The sequence below is a fragment of the Nyctibius grandis genome, chromosome 5 (assembly GCF_013368605.1).
Source record: "Nyctibius grandis isolate bNycGra1 chromosome 5, bNycGra1.pri, whole genome shotgun sequence".
Lineage (NCBI taxonomy): Eukaryota > Metazoa > Chordata > Aves > Nyctibiiformes > Nyctibiidae > Nyctibius > Nyctibius grandis.
In genome coordinates, this window is record NC_090662.1 from 817,542 (window position 1) to 836,801 (window position 19,260).

A 19,260-nucleotide genomic window follows, 5' to 3' on the forward strand; every position below is an offset into this window, starting at 1 on the left:
GCTCTTTATGTTCTTAGCACCAAAAAAGGTTGGAAGAACTTGTCTAAAGACTTCATCCTCAAAAGCAGCTTCCATGTATCTGATGGAGCTTTAGCAGAGCACCTCAGGTTTTGAGGATCCTGAGATCTTTGCCAAATGCAAGTGAACCTTTAAATACCTCTGTTTCTTCCTAAGTCAAGGCTTTTTACTGCTCTTTACTGCTCACATTTCAGTGTGGCTCTTCCAGTTTTTAACAGAAGCCCAAGGGGAAGCAGAACCCCTCCATCAGCTCCAGCTCTGCTGCCGGTAGGTGACGCACACCACCTTGTTGGCTGGGAACTACAGCAACTCGCTGCAGCTGCTCCACACCACCAGGATCTGCTCCACACCACCAGGACCACCCAGCCCCCCAGTGTGGAGAGAACCAGGAAAAGAGCAAGAAATACAGAGTGTCTCACAGGAATGTGTGAGACATCAGGATCTGGGACTCGCATGAAGTCTGAGCCAAACTTATTCCCAACTGGAGTCTAGACCACGTAAGTAACTACACTGGAAAAACACAAGAGAGCTGAACACACTAAGAATAAAATTTAGGATCTACACCAGGATGGATTAAGGGTGAATCAGAGAAGCAAGCTTCCTGGGAATAGCGAAGAGCATGTTGTTAACAAACCTGTTGGAGAGAAAGTTCATTGGGAAAAGCACTCTCAATGTCTTCATCCTCACTAGAAGAGTGCAGATGGTGAGTGCTCACCTGGAAAAAGTACAAGAAAATAAGCACAAGTGAAAGCTAAGAAAGCTCAAATACTTTCATTCCACACATTTAATCGAAGACCAAACTCCCCAGAAGGCAGAAACTGTCCCAGTGAATAACACAGAAACACGGACTAGAGTTTACCAACACGTATCAGAGCTGCTGCTGCTTGAAGAACTATTACAGAATATGTTTTCTACTTCATAAAAACTAGCAGCAGAAGAAAAAAACCCAGCAGTATCTCCTTTTTTTTTAGTTAAAGTCCAGGAGATAGCAGGTCTATCTGAAATAGGCACACTATCACTGTTCTCACCAAATCCACTGTATTCCTCCTGTTTGTTTCCGTCAGCGTCTCTTCTACAAAACTCTCCCACCTCCCTCTGCAATCTTCAGGTAGCTCTGAAATAAAAAGGTCACCACAAAGATCACCACAACTCAGGAGAAGGCTCAGAGCCAGTCACTCAGCCCCACTGCTCACCCGGGAGTTTCTGAGCAGACACATGAGCTAAGTAATGTGTGCATTACTAAGTGCTCTGCAAAGTAAGTTATATTTTACTCCTGATTTTCTAAAAGTGGTAACTTCTGCAGAGAAAGGAACACCTTTCATTAGGCCAACCAGTAAGATATTACTGGGCTTAACAACCTTACCTCGCTTGTGGAATTACAGTGGGCTAAGGACAGAAAACATCTACAACTTTCTGAAAACCAGCCCACATGTGACTTAAGTTCTACTTTTTTCTTCCTTTTCCTTCATGGTGATTGGGGTGGGTTGACCCCAGCCAGCACCTAAGCACCCACCCAGCTGCTCGCTCACTCCACCCCACAGCAAGGCAGGGAGAGAACTGGAAGACCAAAAGTAAGAAAAACTCATGGGTTGAGATGAAGAAAGTTTAATAAGTGGAGAAAAGAGTTAAAAAAACCCAAACCAAGCGATGCAAAGACACTCACTCAACACCACCCACCAGCAGACCAGTCTCTGAGCAGGTGGTACCTCGGAAAGAAGGTCCCCCCAGTTCCTACTGCTGAGTACATGGCATGGGGCAGCCCTTCAGCCCACCCAGGTCAGCTCTCCGGCTGTGTCTTATGAAACTTATGAACCTTTCAGTCTTTACTACAATATTTATGACTTCTCAATTTTCACGTAGATATAACAACTCACCAAGTTACTGTATCACCATTTGATATGTCCCTTAGATGCCAAAAATGGAAACTCAAGTCATATTTGTGCTCATTGTTTCCCTTAATAGACACAGATGGAAAATCTTATTTCCTCTGACACAAAAATGTCAGATAGAACTAGTTCTCAACATAAATCTGATGAAGACATGATGGACAAAGCCTGGCAATGTGACTATCTCCAACAAAGCAGAGACGTAGGGCCTCTGTGATCAGTGACTCTGGTGCGTCCCTTCCTCTCAGACAGGTATAATAAGGAAGTACAGACACACCAGGCACAAACACCACCACAGAACGCTGTAAATAAGCACTACAAATGTACCCTAAATCTATTTGGTCTAGACATTTCTTTCAGGTATGGGAATTTGTGATATTTAACTGGAAATTCTTTTCATTACGAAAGGGACCCTCACAAAATATGTGCAATAGAAGTTTTTCCAAAAGACCTGCAAGGGTTATTTAATGAAGGTAAAAAAAAAAAAGGAATGGAGGAAGGAGCACGTACCTTTAATGAAGTCACTAATTTGAGTCTGCATGGGGCCCTTCTCCATGTTCTGCACTACAGCGTTGGCTATCCGGGTGAGGTGGCCCATATTGCCTCGCCTCATTCCCCCTTCTGCCCTGAAAAGAGAGAACAGCCAGTAGCAATATAACCCAGCCCCGGGGTGACAGTCACAACCCCTCGCACAGCCCAGACATGCAAAGAGCCCCCCACCCTTGCAGCAGCCTGACCTACGTACAGGTTACTCCAAGCAGACTCCGCAGGAAGGCTCCTGCTCATGCAGGCAGGGCACGGGACGAGTCTACCCAGAACAAACGAACCTTTCTGCATTTTTTCATGTATTCACAGAATCCCAGAATCAATGAGGTTGGAAGAGCCCTCTGGGACCATCGAGTCCAACCATTGCCCTCACACCACCATGGCAACTAGACCAGGGCACTAAGTGCCATGGCCAGGCTTTTCTTAAACCCCTCCACAGATGGTGACTCCACCACCTCCCTGGGCAGCCCCTTCCAATGGCTAATGACCCTTGCTGAGAAGAAATGCTTCCTGATGGCCAACCTGACCCTCCCCTGGCCAAGCTTAAGGCTGTGTCCTCTTGTCCTGTCGCTGGTTGCCTGGGAGAAGAGGCCGACTCCCACCCCGCTACAACCTCCCTTCAGGTAGTTGTAGACTGCACTAAGGTCACCTCTGAGCCTCCTCTTCTCCAGGCTAAACAACCCCAGCTCCCTCAGCCGTTCCTCGCAGCTCAGACCCTCCAGACCCTTCCCCAGCTTGGTCGCCCTCCTCTGCACTCGCTCCAACACCTCAACATCTCTCTTGAAGTGCAGGGCCCAGAAGAAGAGGGAAGGGATCACTCATCCAGTCTGAATGCACTAGATAAAATTTAAGCCAGTTACAAAGAGCACGCTAACTGGGTACTCTGAAAGACCAGTGCAGAAATAAATAATCTGGTTATAATTTCCACTAAAGAAAACTCTCGGCAATAAGAATTTACATCACTGCTGCTGAAAAAGCTTTAGAGTTTTACTTGCAATTGAAGCATTAAGCAGATGAACTCCAGAGAACAAAAGACACTAATCTACAACCACTAGATTTCCCCCTTACAAAAAAAATATAAGCAGCTAACGCTCAGTCCAAGCAGTATCTAAGTCACTTCTCTTTGAATCTTCATTGGTTCTCCTTCACTGGATGGCAAAGAAGCCACCTAAAAATCAGGGCATGAAGAGCCTGAAATAATTCTGCTTGCCACAAAGAAGGACTGATGAGATTTGGGAAGAAAAATGTCAACCCTCGTGGCAGATTACTGGTAAGAAATGTCCCAGTATCGCGTTCAGGAACAGCATCCCTGCCTGATGCCCAGGCAGAACTCTTACACACAACGCTACTACTCATTGTAGCATTATGCACACTAACGTACCCCACATCCTGAAGTCAAATTCAGGAATTATTATTTCTTGATGTAGCACAAGGAGCGTGCAAGGTCGACTCAAGCCACCACAAACAAAACTGGTGGGTCAGAATCAAACTAAACAAGAATAAACCCCTTACAAACAGGATGACAAGAAGTTTCCACCATGTTACTAAGTCTCCAGCTGTAAAACAAAGGTTTCTTTGCGAGATGCTAACAGAGCCAATGTACAACAAAGAATTTCATTTTCCTTGGGAGGGAGGAAGACAGTAACTACACCAGAGTTAATTTTGAGCTGGAACGCAGCGCTCACGTAAATTCTTCTCTACCCTTCTAAGCTGACAGGTCGAACACAGCAAAGCCACCAGACGGTGCCAGCTCTCCTGACCACATGCAGTTACAGCTACATTTGTAAGCTTTTTTTTATTTTGTGACCCCCACATCCCCTGAAAAGTGTAATCATCACCTCCTGAATCTCTACAAAGGATAAGTCTGTACTGAAATTATCTCAGGCTTTCCCCTGATGTTGGAGCTGAACATATAGAATCATAGAATCACAGGATGGTTTGGGTTGGAAGGGACCTTGAAGATCATCTAGTTCCAACCCCCTGCCATGGGTAGGGACACCTTCCACCAGACCAGGTTGCTCCCAGCCCCATCCAACCTGCCCTTGAACACTGCCAGGGAGGGGGCAGCCACAGCTTCTCTGGGCAACCTGGGCCAGGCTCTCACCACCCTCACACCAAAGAATTTCTTCCTCAGATCTCATCTCAATCTCCCCTCTTCAGTTTAAAACCGTTCCCCCTCGTCCTGTCACTCCAGGCCCTTGTCAAAAGCCCCTCTCCTGCTTTCCTGTAGCCCCTTCAGGCACTGGAAGGTGCTAGAAGGTCTCCCCGGAGCCTTCTCTTCTCCAGGCTGAACAGCCCCAGCTCTCTCAGCCTGTCTCCAGAGCAGAGGGGCTCCAGCCCTCGGAGCATCTCCGTGGCCTCCTCTGGACTCGCTCCAACAGCTCCGTGTCCTCCTTCTGTTGGGCCCAGAGCTGGACGCAGCACTGCAGGGGGGTCTCCCGAGAGCGGAGCAGAGGGGCAGCACTGCCCTATTGCTCGCTATAAAAATGTGTGTTTTTCAGCAAACTCGCAAAGCTCTCTCAAAAATTTAAAGCGTGTGGTGCTAAAAGCAGCGTACAGCAATGTTGGATCTGTCCTCCTCAGTTGTACACCCTGGGAGGGCTACACACTGATGACCAGACTTAGTTTATTTTAAATTCTAATTAGGCAGATCAAAGGGACCGCAGTAAAAGAATTACATGGGTTACCTAGAAGTTAAATTCTAGTAGTTACAAAGTCCTTTATCAAGAGCATACGGAATAACTAAAACTAAGAGAATCCAAGGAGAAATTCCATGTTCCAACAGGAAAATATATCACCATTATTCTTGCTGATAATTTTTAGGAAAGAATTCCCAAGCTCTCCGTTTGGAATCTCTGACCCTGGGGTTCCCAGTGCATGACTCCATCTCCTCACCACGTGCATACAATAACCTTCACATAAAACCCAACTCCTTGAAGCACGCCAAGATACCTCTCTGTTAACTCAAGATTTTTTTCTTGCCATTAAAATTCTTTCCAATGTGGTGACTGGAACTGTTTGGCATGAAATATGCATGAGCTCTAGTTCCCATCTAATTTAATTAGGAAAACTCTTAAGCAGCAACCACAGATATTTGTGTTACCTACAAAACTGTGCACAATGTGCAATAAAACTATCAGCAAAATTTGTTATCAACAGCCCAAGGGGTTGTAAGAGGGAAAAAACAACAAAAAAAACAAACCCAAACCAAAACAAAATCAAACCAAAAGCCAACCCACCAATTAGGGCCTGACAGTAAGCCTAAAATAATTACAGTGGGGCTACACAGCACTTGGAAGCCACGAAGAGCTCAAAAATAGTGAGGGAGGACAGAAATATTTAGATGGGCAAAGAAACAGAAGCCTAAATAATATTTTCCCTTTAATATGTTTAGGTTTTTTTAATTATTTAGCTCTTGTAATCATTGCAATCAGCATGAAATCTAAGTGTTTTACTAAGTTAGAATATCAAATGTGGGGTAAAAATGCTTGCCCACCCCAGTTTTCACACTTGCTCACTCTAGGGAGAATATAATTATATATTTAAAATAAATAAATAAATTAAAAAGTCAATGCTATGCAACTAATACGCTGTGTAACCTCCTGAGAAAGCCAGAACCACCTCGTGTATCTGGGTTGAGATGTTATAAGCATTTAAAAAAAAAAATCATGCTTTCAAATTACACGCCTATTTGGTGAATCTGCTTTGTAACATGCAAATAATCCCAAATCCAAATCACAACCCAAATCATTTTAGACACCGTTAAATTGTAAATTATCCCAACGATTGAATGAATATTTCAAGGCAATATTCTAAATACAAGGGCCGTGGGCACCCGAAACCCCTTACTGTATTTTGTCATTGGCTTCCCAGGCATCCAGTATCCTCTGCACTAGGCAGCACTTCTGGAACAGCTACAGGGGAAAAAAAAGAGATAGAAGAACATTTCAAACGTTTGCCAAAGCCAGACTCACGCCTTAGGAAGCCTGCACTGAACTAGAGTTACTTTAGGTCATCCCTTCACTCCTCCTGAACAAGAACTTGGAAGTTCAGCACTTCTCCTGCCCAAGAGCTCAAGTTTCTTCTTTCTCAGTGTTTTTCTCAGAGGCTCCAGGGAAAACAGCACTACCTAGAACCACCTTCAGCCTGCTTCTGGGCTTGGCATGAGCAGCCATGGAGAACATTGTTGTCATTTTCCAACATAACAAAAAATTGTCATTGTTAGGGCCACCACGCAGAAGCTAAAATGCAGTTAGCTCGTTGTACTTATTATTATTTTTTTTGTCCAAAGTTTATATGCGTCTTTATTAAAAAAATCTAAATAAAAATGGATTCACAAGCCCATTAAATGAGATGGGTGGTATGTTTATTTTTTCATTGGATGCTAAAAACAAATGTACAAAAGCAAATACATCCAGAGCTGACAGAACCAAGTTATACCCAGACACTTTTAAATAAACCCCACACTTGTCACACCGCTGTCTTGTTAATGCATATTCAGCTTGAATCAATGGGTCTAAAACTCTCAGGTGACACGACCAGACTTACATGAGTAACCATGATATTCTCAGTACTGTTTTCAGGAGTCTCTGAGCTCTCCGTGGCCACGTTTCCATTCAGCACCTCTTCTTTGCTTTCTGGGTCATGAGTAGTAGTTTTTCCCTCTTGCACAGAGTGGGAGAGAATAGCTGCTATGGACAATTCCACTTGGAAATGCAAAAAGTTATTCCACGTGTATTTAAAAAATAAGTCCTGGAACAAAAAGAGAAACAAAGGAATTCACTCTAGATACATCTTCCCATCGTTAACAATCGAGTGATCTTAGAACGCTGCACAAGTAGGTGTTTAATCAGCAATTCCACAAAAATAAATTTATTTATATGCTGCAACATCCCCTCCTCGTTGAATGTGCTCGGTTTGCTCTGCTGTAACGTGTGTTTCCCAATAAACTGAGCACACAGGTAGGGCTCACAGCACAGACACACTGAAAAAAACCTGGTGTCTATTCTGTGGCTGAATTAACAATAGGAAAAATATTAACTAAATAATTTCTAAGTATAAAAATAATTTTCTGAATGACTGCCCAGGTTATATGAGTGATTTTCAGAACGTGTCCCTGTTCACAGCCAGACATAAAGATGAGTTCTCAGTGTTCGGAGAGCTGATACCCACAACACACCCAGGCTTTGTCAATAACCAGGCTGTTTTGCATACACAACTAAACTATCTTAACAATAAATGTGAAGCATGAGGCTCAGTTCCAAATACCAAGCAACTGTATTTGTGTTACAAAAGCTATTCTGAGGATGAACGTTCTGGCTTTCAGATTAGACAAATAATTAGACACTGGCACCCATGCAACAAACTACCTTGCGCTGAGCAGATGAAAGGGAAAGCAAAAATGTGCCCAGTTTCAAGTCATTCCCCCGCTCCTCCTTCACAGCGTCCCACTATGTTACTCACAAGTAATAAATTCATGGTACTGAGTCTGCATAGTTCCTGATTAATACTGGGAGTGTTTGTGTGGAGCAGAGCAGCTATTAGACGAGATCCGTGAAGACGAGCATTCCCCAGCGGCTCCTCCAAGACACCGATTGTGGTCAGGATTGCTGTTTTCTGTCAGAGAAACAGATAACGAGTCCCTCAGCAACGAACTCCAGCACTCCCTTGGGTGTACATGCACAATGATCTGACTAAACATAACTAGCTCATTTCATAAACATTCTCTGCAGGTAAACCTAAACCATCTTCCCACACAGAGGACAGTGGCGTGTGACCACTGTGAGACCTGGGCTTCCAAAACCGAAGATCAAAATCAAAGTATCCACTAACTAGAAGTTCCTTTCTCTTCACTCCTCAACCATCTTTACACAAACCACCAGTCCCAACGTCTTAGTTTTACGTGAATGCAATGGCTTTCAAAATTCACAGAATCACAGAATCAATGAGGTTGGAAGAGCCCTCTGGGCTCATCGAGTCCAACCATTGCCCTGACACCACCATGGCAACTAGACCAGGGCACTAAGTGCCATGGCCAGGCTTTGCTTAAACACCTCCAGAGATGGTGACTCCACCACCTCCCTGGGCAGCCCCTTCCAATGGCTAATGACCCTTGCTCAGAAGAAATGCTTCCTAATGTCCAACCTGACCCTCCCCTGGCCAAGCTTGAGGCTGTGTCCTCTTGTCCTAGCGCTGGTTGCCTGGGAGAAGAGGCCGACTCCCGCCCCGCTACAACCTCCCTTCAGGTAGTTGTAGACTGCACTAAGGTCACCTCTGAGCCTCCTCTTCTCCAGGCTAAACACCCCCAGCTCCCTCAGCCGTTCCTCGCAGCTCAGACCCTCCAGACCCTTCCCCAGCTTGGTCGCCCTCCTCTGGACTCGCTCCAATTCCTACTGCCTAGCCCCTAGGCACCTGAATTATAAATCTTAAGCATGAATTTTTCTTCAAAAGACATTTGCCTGTTCCAGCATATGCTGCTGTCAGAAAATATCCAGGAAGCCTGTGCATGAGGAAAGCAAAATCCCAAAATCAGGTCAGGAACCATTTGCTGCTGAGAAAGGCTGAGACGCTTTACCTTGGGAGGGCTGAGCAGCAGCTGGTGGAAATCCTTTAGCCTCGGTTCAATCCCCTGGAGGATGCTGCTATTGACAGTGTAAGACCTTTCAAATCCCTGAGTGTATGAGTCCATCAGTCCTTCCACTCTGTGAAGGAGAAAGCACAACAGTTAAGATTTGACTAAATCTTAAACTGCTCTCCAGTCACACTGTCCAAGTTGGTCATTTTCTCTTGAAAAATAACTGTGAATAAGAAAAATAATAATTTCCAGCTACTGACTATATTTACATAACTAAACTCTATTAATATATCATTTACAAGTTGATAGTCACATAATCAAAACTGTGAATGAGCTGGGTGGGAAGACAGACAATAAGCTGTCTGCAGAGCTGACAAAGATAAATTACTGAGGTGCTTCCTGGTTTTTAAAACTTCCCAAACATTTGAAAAGCAAATTACAGCAGCAAGAGTTAACTACAAACATGTGTTAAAAACTGTAAACCTTCCACAAGTGTTCAAAAAGATGTACATAAATATACTAACTGGTGAAAACCTTGAGCAGGCATGTAGCTGTGCTCATAATCGTGCCTCTATTGGCAGTGAATTACAACTACTACTAGCCCCTTCCACCAGCAAAGCCTCACACTGCAATAAAAGAAACGCTTCCATTTCAGAAATGTAATTCCAGCACGGCAGGAATGGGCTGGATAGGAACCCCTGAGCCCCCAACTCATAAACCTTCCGAGGTCCTGGGCACAAGACACAGCAGAATTAGTACCTCCACTTTTCAGTTCTAACTCTGCACATGACTTTCTGACTAGCAACTTGCCTGCCCAGTGCCAGCTCCTGTCCTGCTCTCCAGCACCTCTCCTTAATCTTCCATCATCTCCTTCACTCTTATTTTCTCCTTTTTTAGAAACTGAGATTTTCAGTGTCTCCCTTCCCCCCAGAACCCTTTTGCCTTTTCTCTCCTCTGCCTCCATAAAAAGGCAGATATAATTTTAAAAAACAAAATTCAAACTATACAGCCATATATATATATATATGCACACGTCATCACACAGATTATGCATGATACACCATTTCCTCCCCCCTCCACACACATTCTGCTGTCACAGCTCTGATATTACAGAGAAGACTTTGCTCTACACGTGCAAGAGAAGGTGAACAGCCCACAGAAGGGTCCAGCTGCCAACGGGTACAACTGCCACGAGGTGCACCAGAAAAACCAAACAGCTTTTCCTGTACTCAGAGGCCAAAAAATGTCCTTTTTTATCTAAGTAAAACCAGACTGGAGTTCCTGAAACTGCTCTTGCTGGAGAAGCAAGTGCTAACTTACCCCGAGCGCCTTGTTTCCAGCAATGTTAGAAGAACTTGTGTTCCATTCACTATGCAATTTTCAGTCTGTTCTCCATCAAACATATTCTTCAGGAGTTGCTCCACACATTCCTGCCTGTTGACCAACACACACTCATTAGCAGTAGAAGAATCAGAAATATTGCTTTCATCACAAAATACCCACTTCTGGGTCTTCTGGAAAAAAAGGCTGCAATTCCCCTGCCCCTCTACCCCGAGCAAGAATAAAGACATTCCTCTTTGAAGTCTCAGATGACAAGAATGCTTCTACACCAGGTTTCTCAACTTGCTTACTCATCACAGAATCACAGAATCCCAGAATCAAAAAGGTTGGAAGAGCCCTCTGGGATCATCGAGTCCAACCATTGCCCTGACACCACCATGGCAACTAGACCAGGGCACTAAGTGCCATGGCCAGGCTTTTCTGAAACCCCTCCAGAGATGGGGACTCCACCACCTCCCTGGGCAGCCCCTTCCAATGGCTAATGACCCTTGCTGAGAAGAAATGCTTCCTCATGTCCAACCTGAACCTCCCCTGGCCAAGCTTGAGGCTGTGTCCTCAAGACCTGGTCATAGACACCTGGACTCCAAACCAAACCAAACTGTCGTTCTCCTTTATCAACAGGATACACCTCTTAATTATAAACTGAAGACAACCCAAGTGTTAACTCAGTCAAATTGATTTATTAAAGACAACATAAAGCTGTTAGCTGACAGTCTAAAATTATCCCTCAGAATCGCAGAAGGCAGACAACAATCAGTGGAAGTTGACCCTTATCATTTGCCACTGGGAGAAGATGATCCAGGACCTGGAAATGAAGGCCAATAACTACAAACTGTCAATAATACGCAGATCTTTCGCAGTATTGAATATTTTAATCAATTCACCATCTCTTTGAGCCCTTAAACCAAGACAAGATGCCTTCCAAATCCTGACAGATTTGGGGCCAGGTAGAGGGATCGCCAAGTGAAGCGGTGAAGACTGCTGCAGTCAGAAGGAGTAATGACACTGGTCCCTCCAGCATTAAAAATTACCCTGACACTCAAGCACGGCCTTAGAATTGAATAACAATTAGCACAAAGGTAACAGCCCACTTCTCTCTCTACTGTTTGCCACACGCTAAATGAATAATAGATGTAAGAAATACGAGGTTCAGGCTGGCACTGTTACTCCTCTACATTACCTGACTGCAGCAGTGCCTGCTCCCACCTCGGCACTCACACTCCCTCCTACGCTAATTCTGGGGATGTTAATGACAGTTCTCCAAAATCCAGCACTCAGCAAGTGCCTTTCTCGACTTGCCAAGTCACACATCCAGCTAAAAACAGTATTACTCAAGTTCAGAGCCTAATTTTTACTATTTTGTAACATTTGAAAAAATATCATTTGCATTTGTATAAATAAAATATGAGATTAAAATGTAAAATATATGAATAATGCATGAGATGAAATTATTTTAATAACTAGCATCTAAATACACTCCACCAGCACAAGCACAAAAGGCAGAGTCAGGAAAAAGAAGTAACAGTTTACCGTGATTAACTGAATTCACTTTTATCGCATCCAGCCAACAGTGGACTCTTCGATGGGTTAAAAACTGGCTGGCTGGCCGAGCCCAGAGAGTGGTGGGGAATGGGGCAAAGTCCAACTGGTGCCGGTCACTAGTGGTGTTCCCCAGGGCTCAGTGCTGGGGCCGGTGCTGTTCAATGTCTTTATAGATGATCTAGACATAGGGATGGAGTGCACCCTCAGGGAATGTGCAGCTGACCCCAAGCTGGGTGGGAGTGTCGATCTGCTGGAGGGTAGGAAGGGTCTGCAGAGGGGTCTGGACAGGTTGGATAGATGGGCCGAGACCAACGGCGTGAGGTTCAACAAGAACAAGTGCCGGGTCTGACACTTGGGCCACACCAACCCCCCGCAGCGCTACAGGCTGGGGGAAGAGTGGTTAGAAAGAGCCCTGGGGGTGCTGATCGACAGGCGGCTGAACGTGAGCCAGCAGTGTGCCCAGGTGGCCAAGGCCAATGGCATCCTGGCCTCTCTTAGGAATAGTGTAGCCAGCCGGTCTGGGGAAGGGATCGTCCCTCTGTACTGGGCACTGGTGAGGCCGCACCTTGAATCCTGTGTCCAGTTCTGGGCCCCGCACTGCAAGAGAGATGTTGAGGTGTTGGAGCGAGTGCAGAGGAGGGCGACCAAGCTGGGGAAGGGTCTGGAGGGTCTGACCTGCGAGGAACGGCTGAGGGAGCTGGGGGTGTTTAGCCTGGAGAAGAGGAGGCTCAGAGGTGACCTTAGTGCAGTCTCCAACTACCTGAAGGGAGGTTGTAGCGCAGTGGGAGTCGGCCTCTTCTCCCAGGCAACCAGCGCTAGGACAAGAGGACACAGCCTCAAGCTTGGCCAGGGGAGGGTCAGGTTGGCCATGAGGAAGCATTTCTTCTCAGCAAGGGTCATTAGCCATTGGAAGGGGCTGCCCAGGGAGGTGGTGGAGTCACCATCTCTGGAGGGGTTTAAGAAAAGACTGGACATGGCACCACTCCACTACAACCTCCCTTAATGATTCAGTCAAAGTAACAGGCAGGCAGACAGTCTTTGGTGAGATGCATCAGGCAGTATCCCAGCATCACCTCATCTCTGTGAAGCGCAGGCAAGCCAAGGTTCACAGAAGTCAAGAACTCTTCAACTGATATTTGACTCAGAGCCAAAACGAGCGTGCCAGAGGACACTGCGAGTGTACAAGCACCTCAGCACAGGCTGGAAGGCAAGCTGATAATGCCCCATACAAAACGAAGTGCACGGTGACACGTGAGCTACTACGGTGAGAAACTTCTTCTGTTGTCACAGCATTTTCTTCCCCATTTTGATGAACAGCAACTTGATGACCTGAAACCCATCTATATGGTGCAACACGTTGACCAGTGGGAATAACAGCCACTGTTGGGCCAAGTATCTCAAGTGATGCTACAATTTAAAAGCACTATTAAACGATTGGCACAAATGCCAAGAGTTAAGCAAAGGCTTAAGACTACTTACTGCATAGTTTGTGTCTCTAGAGAGCTCTCAGTAAGTGACAATATTAGTAGCAATTAATTTAGCAACAGCCCTGACGAGTACTTACGATTCCAGTGCTGTGAGAAGTGGATCAGGCTCAGGTATATCCTGGAGTTGATTGCTCTGGTCTCTGCTCAATCTTATGATATCACACAGGGTCTGGGAAGCGTTTGATTGCCTCTGTAAACAACAACACAGAGCACAGTTCAGTGCTGACGTCTCAACTTGGCTCGTTCTGGCTGTCCGAGAAAATCTACCATAGCTGGGAGTGCAAGAAACTGAATAAATCAGAATTTTTCAGAACAAGTGCTACCATGCTCTAGGTTATTCATCTGTTAAATATAACGCTGAGACGAATTCTTAGAAGCGTTAACAGATTTTTAAATCAAAGAGGAGATCCTCCTGAACGTAACAATTAAATGCTGTTGAAGATTTCAAAAGCGAGGATGGTTTTTTTAGTTTTCAAATACAAGTATTTCGTTCTTACTTCTCGCTACTCAGGAGGTTCCCTGCCTGAAGAAAAATAAATGGCTTGATAAAACCCTTTACAATTTAATTACTATGCATTAAAAGGCTCTGAAGTAGTATTTTGATAAATCAATCATCTCATTCTGGCTATCAAAGACTCCCCGTAGCTGCTGCACGGCTGAGATCTCACGCTGTAATTTAGCATTCACCCATAGACAGCACTGCTGAGGGCACCCAAATCAGCGTGTTACTCCCCATTTTTTCCCTCAGAAGAGACAATTTTTGCTGTGATGAGGGAATCATACTCTCAGCAGTAACACTACACCAAAGGGATCCCATGCCATCCAGTTCGCTCTGCTGCTGGCCCTCCCAGGCGTCTGTCACCCAGTGCCCCCAGCCCCACCTGAGCCAAAGCAGGCCAGGAGGGATCCATGTGCTGCCTTGGGCTTCTCCTGCTCAGCATCAGGGATGGCAGCCAACAGTCAACACCCAAATGTGAAATAATCATGGAGGAAACTGAAATCCAGACCTAGAGCTCCTGGCTTGGAGGTTTTGTAAAAATTATTGGTAGCGGAAAAAAAAAGAGAGGGTACTCGTGTCATTTAACACTTAGCACGTCTTTCTCATGGGCTCAGAGAATTGCATCGTGTAGATTTTATAATGAATTTTTATAACTTACTTATGGTCTAAAAAGAATTGAAAGTTACAGCAAACTGCTTAATTTTAAAAGCTGTTCACCAGCCTGTTCCAAACAGCAGGTTCCTACTTAAAACCAAGTACGTTACCACTCACCGTAGATGCTGAGATGAACTGATGCGGCAGCAGAATGAACTTAGAAATTGGCAGTAAAATAAGTCAAAATGAGATTAAAAATACAACAAAACGTTTTGGTGTTGAGCCAGGCAACCAGAGGACAGGATGTCCATCATGCAGGTTATCTCCTTCCCTAAGTCTCCTGGGCATTATTGAAGAGACAGCGAGAGATTCTTCTGGACCTTGCAGGACCCGCTCCCCACAAAGCCCAAACTTAGTCCTGTCATACTCACGTCCTCATCTTGGCTTGAATGGATCAGTTCCACCAGTCTCTGAATAATCTTTGCTTCATTAAGCCACTGGAGAGAAAGGAAGGGGAAAAGAAAACCCTCGGTTGATATCACAGAATTCAAACCCAGAGGAGCTCTGCGAAGCTTTGCCCAACACAGGCTTTCCAAGAAGGGAAAGCCCTTCCCTTCCACCTCCCCACCAAAGCCACGGGCAGTGTACCAACGGCCCTAAGGCACATTTATTTGCATCAGTGTGTACACCCTGCCCATGGAACCAAAAAACCAAATACCTTTGGAAAACATGGACTAGATCGGTCATAAACAGTCTCATCCGAAGGAGCATTAGCATAATTATCAGCATCTTCTCCTACCACGTCCTACTCTTACAGCCTTCCTGCTGTTTACACTAAATCATTTCTCAGACTTCGAGACGACCTAACGATGCTGTTGTTATATCGCGTCTCCTTCGGCCGACTTCCTTCTCTCAGTGCAAGCTATCACTTTATCTCCCTCTCCTGACCACATGCAAACCAAGTGTGTCATCTGCAAACGATACCTTCCAGTCTCTCCCGTCCCAGCTTCATCTGCAAGCTCAACATCTCATTTCCACCCAACCATCTTCACTCTGATTTCTCTGGTCTTCATCCCAGGCAAATGGCCGGGTGTCTAACATCAGTCAAACTCAACACTCAAATCAAACTAATGCATTCTCAGTTGCTTTTGACTGACCAAACATTAATTAAAAGGAGAAAGACTCTGGAGGTTTCTGCAATGATACAATCTTCCAGCACTCTTCAGATGAGTCATGGAGAAAATGAGCAGTCTCCTGCCTGCTGAAGGCTCTATGCATATCTTGTCCCCTTGAACGCTCGTTTTTATGTGTCATCTATTCACACGACTTCAACTATGATCCTCATGTTGACTCTTCCACCAGCTTTGCTCTAAGAACCTCCCTACAGATCTCGTCCTCTCCTCTATGACTCCATGTTGAGTATCATGTACGTCTGACACAAAACAAAAATTCCAGGTCACCATTTTTGGTGACTTTTCCCGTTAATAACACTGCTGTTTTCCTACTAAGTCTGAAACGTCCGACTTTGTCTCCTTTCTGGTGTCCCTTATTAATGCAAAAATGCTAATGTTGTCCAACAATCTTCCCAGGGAAACCAAGTATTTAATTCAAGACCATATTTTCACATCTGGTTTCTGTAATTTCTTCTTCCCAATACCCAGTTTACCCAAAAGTTCAAACAACTGGGTTCCTAAGACATTTTTCCTCACCAGTCTCTCTACCAACCTCTCTCTTCAGATCCTTCTACTGCTTTCTGGTTTCCCAGCATTAAAATTATCAAGACCACCACAGTAGAGTTGATCCCTGCTGTGTCTTAATACATCAGTCTTGCCATCTCCATGCCACTAACACAGCAACTCTCCGTTCCCTCCTGGCTCATTTAGTCTACCCGCATCTTTTCTCATCTCCCTGTGTATCGATATGACTATTGAGACCCTTCTGTCAAACCCTAAGACCCTTCTTTCAAATCCTAAGTCAGGTAGCTGTCAATTGGCAATTTACCAAAACAACTTCATCAAGATCAACGAATTTCTCCTCATTTATATCTTCCAAAAACCAGCCGCTCAATTCTATCAATTATGCCTACAGAATCCCAGAATCACTGAGGTTGGAAGAGCCCTCTGGGATCATCGAGTCCAACCGTTGCCCTGACACCACCACGGCAACTAGACCAGGGCACTAAGTGCCATGCCCAGGCTTTTCTTAAACCCCTCCAGAGATGGGGACTCCACCACCTCCCTGGGCAGCCCCTTCCAATGGCTAATGACCCTTGCTGAGAAGAAATGCTTCCTCATGGCCAACCTGACCCTCCCCTGGCCAAGCTTGAGGCTGTGTCCTCTTGTCCTAGTGCTGGTTGCCTGGGAGAAGAGGCCGACTCCCACCCCGCTACAACCTCCCTTGAGGTAGTTGTAGACTGCACTAAGGTCACCTCTGAGCCTCCTCTTCTCCAGGCTAAACACCCCCAGCTCCCTCAGCCGTTCCTCGCAGCTCAGACCCTCCAGCCCCTTCACCAGCTTGGTCGCCCTCCTCTGGACTCGCTCCAACACCTCAACATCTCTCTTGAATATACTTAAGTTCTTGGATATACTGCCAGAATTGCTGCTAAGTAGCTTCTCTAAACATTGAAACCCAAATTTCAATGTTGCTACTAGTTTCTGTTTTTCTGAGAAGTCCTTAAGCCATCAGGTTTTTAAATGCTTGGGGATAATGTTTATATTAAGACTATTTGTAAAAAAAGAAACCTTCAGGTGCACCTCCAGCGCCACTTGGTATCTTCACTTTGTTTTCATTTTTCTTGACCGTGTGAAATCTTTAACAGGTAGAATAAACCTGATAGAATGGGGTTAAAATATATCCCATCCAGTTCTGACTGTTATGGATGGCTGATATTTGGAAACCTGCATATTGAAAGTTTCCTGAATGGAAGCCATCCATCCAGGAGAAACACTCCTCAGTTAATATGGCATTTCAACATCAGAAGAAAAAATAATTCCATTTATCCTGGTGACATTACGCTGCACTATTGCAAAGTCTGTCCTGCGCTGATGAGCCCTGGCCTGGCCCCAGTATCTTGACGGGTCTCACCAGCGCTAAGCAGAGGGGAGCAATCCCTGCCCTCACCCCTCCGGCTGCCCTGGGGCCGTCATGGCCTGGGATGTGGTTGGACCTTTCTTGCAAAGCTGCATTTTCTTCCAGTGAATTCTCCATCATCACTACACAGAATCCCAGAATGGTCAAGGGTTGGAAGGCACCTCTGGAGATCATCCAGCCCAACCCCTGCCCAAGCAGGGTCACCCACAGCATGTCGCACAGGGTCGTGTCCAGGTGGGTTTGAATATCTCCAGAGAAGGAGACTCCCCCCTCCCTGGGCAGCCTGTGCCAGGGCTCTGGCACCCTCACAGCAAACAAGTTCCTCCTCATGTTCAGATGGAACTTCCCGTGTCTCAGTTTGTGCCCGTTGCCCCTTGTCCTGTCACTGGGCACCACTGAGAAGAGTCTGGCCCCATCCCCTTGACACCCACCCCTGAGGTATCTGTGAGCATTGATAAGATCCCCCCTCAGTCTGCTCTTCTCCACCTGAACAGCCCCAGCTCCCTCAGCCTCTCCTCGCAGCAGAGATGCTCCAGCCCTCTCACCATCTCCGTACCCTCCGCTGGACTCTCTCCAGTAGCTCCTGGTCTGTCTTGAACTGGGGGGCCCAGAACTGCACACAGTTACTCCAGGTTTGGCCTCACCAGGGCAGTGTAGAGGGGCAGGAGAACCTCCCTTGACCTGCTGCCCACACTCTTCCTCACACACCCCAGGACACCATTGGCCTCCTGGCCCCAAGGGCACATTGCTGGCTCATGGGGAACTTGTTATCCTCCATCAGTCCGTTTCTTGAAGGCTTTTTCCTCCCATCTGCTTTCCTGCTATTACTATTGGATGTCCAACCAACTGAATTGCTCACTTTCCTGTCAAGAAATGATGACTTCCCTCACGGGTGAACGCCCACACAGGTCTGTAAGCACCGATTTGTGCCTGCACTTCTCTCCTTCTCTGTAACGGCGTGTGGACGATGCACCGTAAGGCTGAGAGGAGGAACCCAACAATGGTGATCGTCTATCATGAGTTCTTGCAAAGAACATCCACCTGCTCACCTATGGGGTGGCCAACGCTCTGGACACAGAAGACTCAGGCAGCAAAGCCTGTCAGATGTACAAACCCTGGTCTGGGCGTCAGTGACTCCAGCACAGTTTTCCACACCACACACTGCTCTTCTGGTTTACTCAGAGGGAGCTAAAGTAGGTTTTTTTCCTCCATCCTGCCCATCTGGCCACTAATGGGGGCATGAGGCAGCCTCACCCACACTGGGCTATGAAGGGAGAAAAACTTGTCCTACCTGTAAAGCAAACTGAGCGTCTCAAGGAGATATTTTCTAAGGCTGCCTATTAAAGAGCAAGGGAAAGGAGGTGGCAGGTGATATCACCTCCAAAAATCACATCCACCCTTGAACATGGTGAGGAAGTAAACACATTACTGTCCCAAACGATCAGAATAATTCTGAACACTGGGGAAGATTACAAATTTCCTTTGTCTACAGCAAAACCAGATAAATAGTGGTTGCTATATGGAAAAATGAGTTGAAAATCCTTTACTGCCAGTGAGTGAAGCAGGCTTGCTCTGCTGTGCAAGCCACAAACAGGCTGAAGTACCCAGAGTAACCGACGTGCAGACTCCAGCATTAAGAAAAATAGTTTTCAGAAGAACGGATCTGCTCTCATAATCAATGAC

The 19,260-nt window shown here is 45.8% G+C and overlaps 1 protein-coding gene across 7 annotated transcripts in view; it reads right to left on the minus strand.

The window, feature by feature from the left end:
* PPP6R2 (protein phosphatase 6 regulatory subunit 2) overlaps positions 1-19,260 on the minus strand; it is a 96,367-nt gene that overhangs the window by 23,820 nt on the left and 53,287 nt on the right. For all 7 annotated transcript variants that reach the window (XM_068401668.1, XM_068401663.1, XM_068401665.1 and 4 more), the window contains 10 exons: positions 14,919-14,984; positions 13,472-13,584; positions 10,345-10,458; positions 9,025-9,151; positions 7,914-8,066; positions 6,999-7,202; positions 6,300-6,364; positions 2,415-2,530; positions 1,047-1,132; positions 653-733 (listed from right to left, as the gene is read on the minus strand). In XM_068401668.1, coding sequence (XP_068257769.1) covers positions 653-733; positions 1,047-1,132; positions 2,415-2,530; positions 6,300-6,364; positions 6,999-7,202; positions 7,914-8,066; positions 9,025-9,151; positions 10,345-10,458; positions 13,472-13,584; positions 14,919-14,984 — 1,125 coding nt within the window. The remainder of the gene's footprint in view (positions 1-652; positions 734-1,046; positions 1,133-2,414; positions 2,531-6,299; positions 6,365-6,998; positions 7,203-7,913; positions 8,067-9,024; positions 9,152-10,344; positions 10,459-13,471; positions 13,585-14,918; positions 14,985-19,260) is intronic.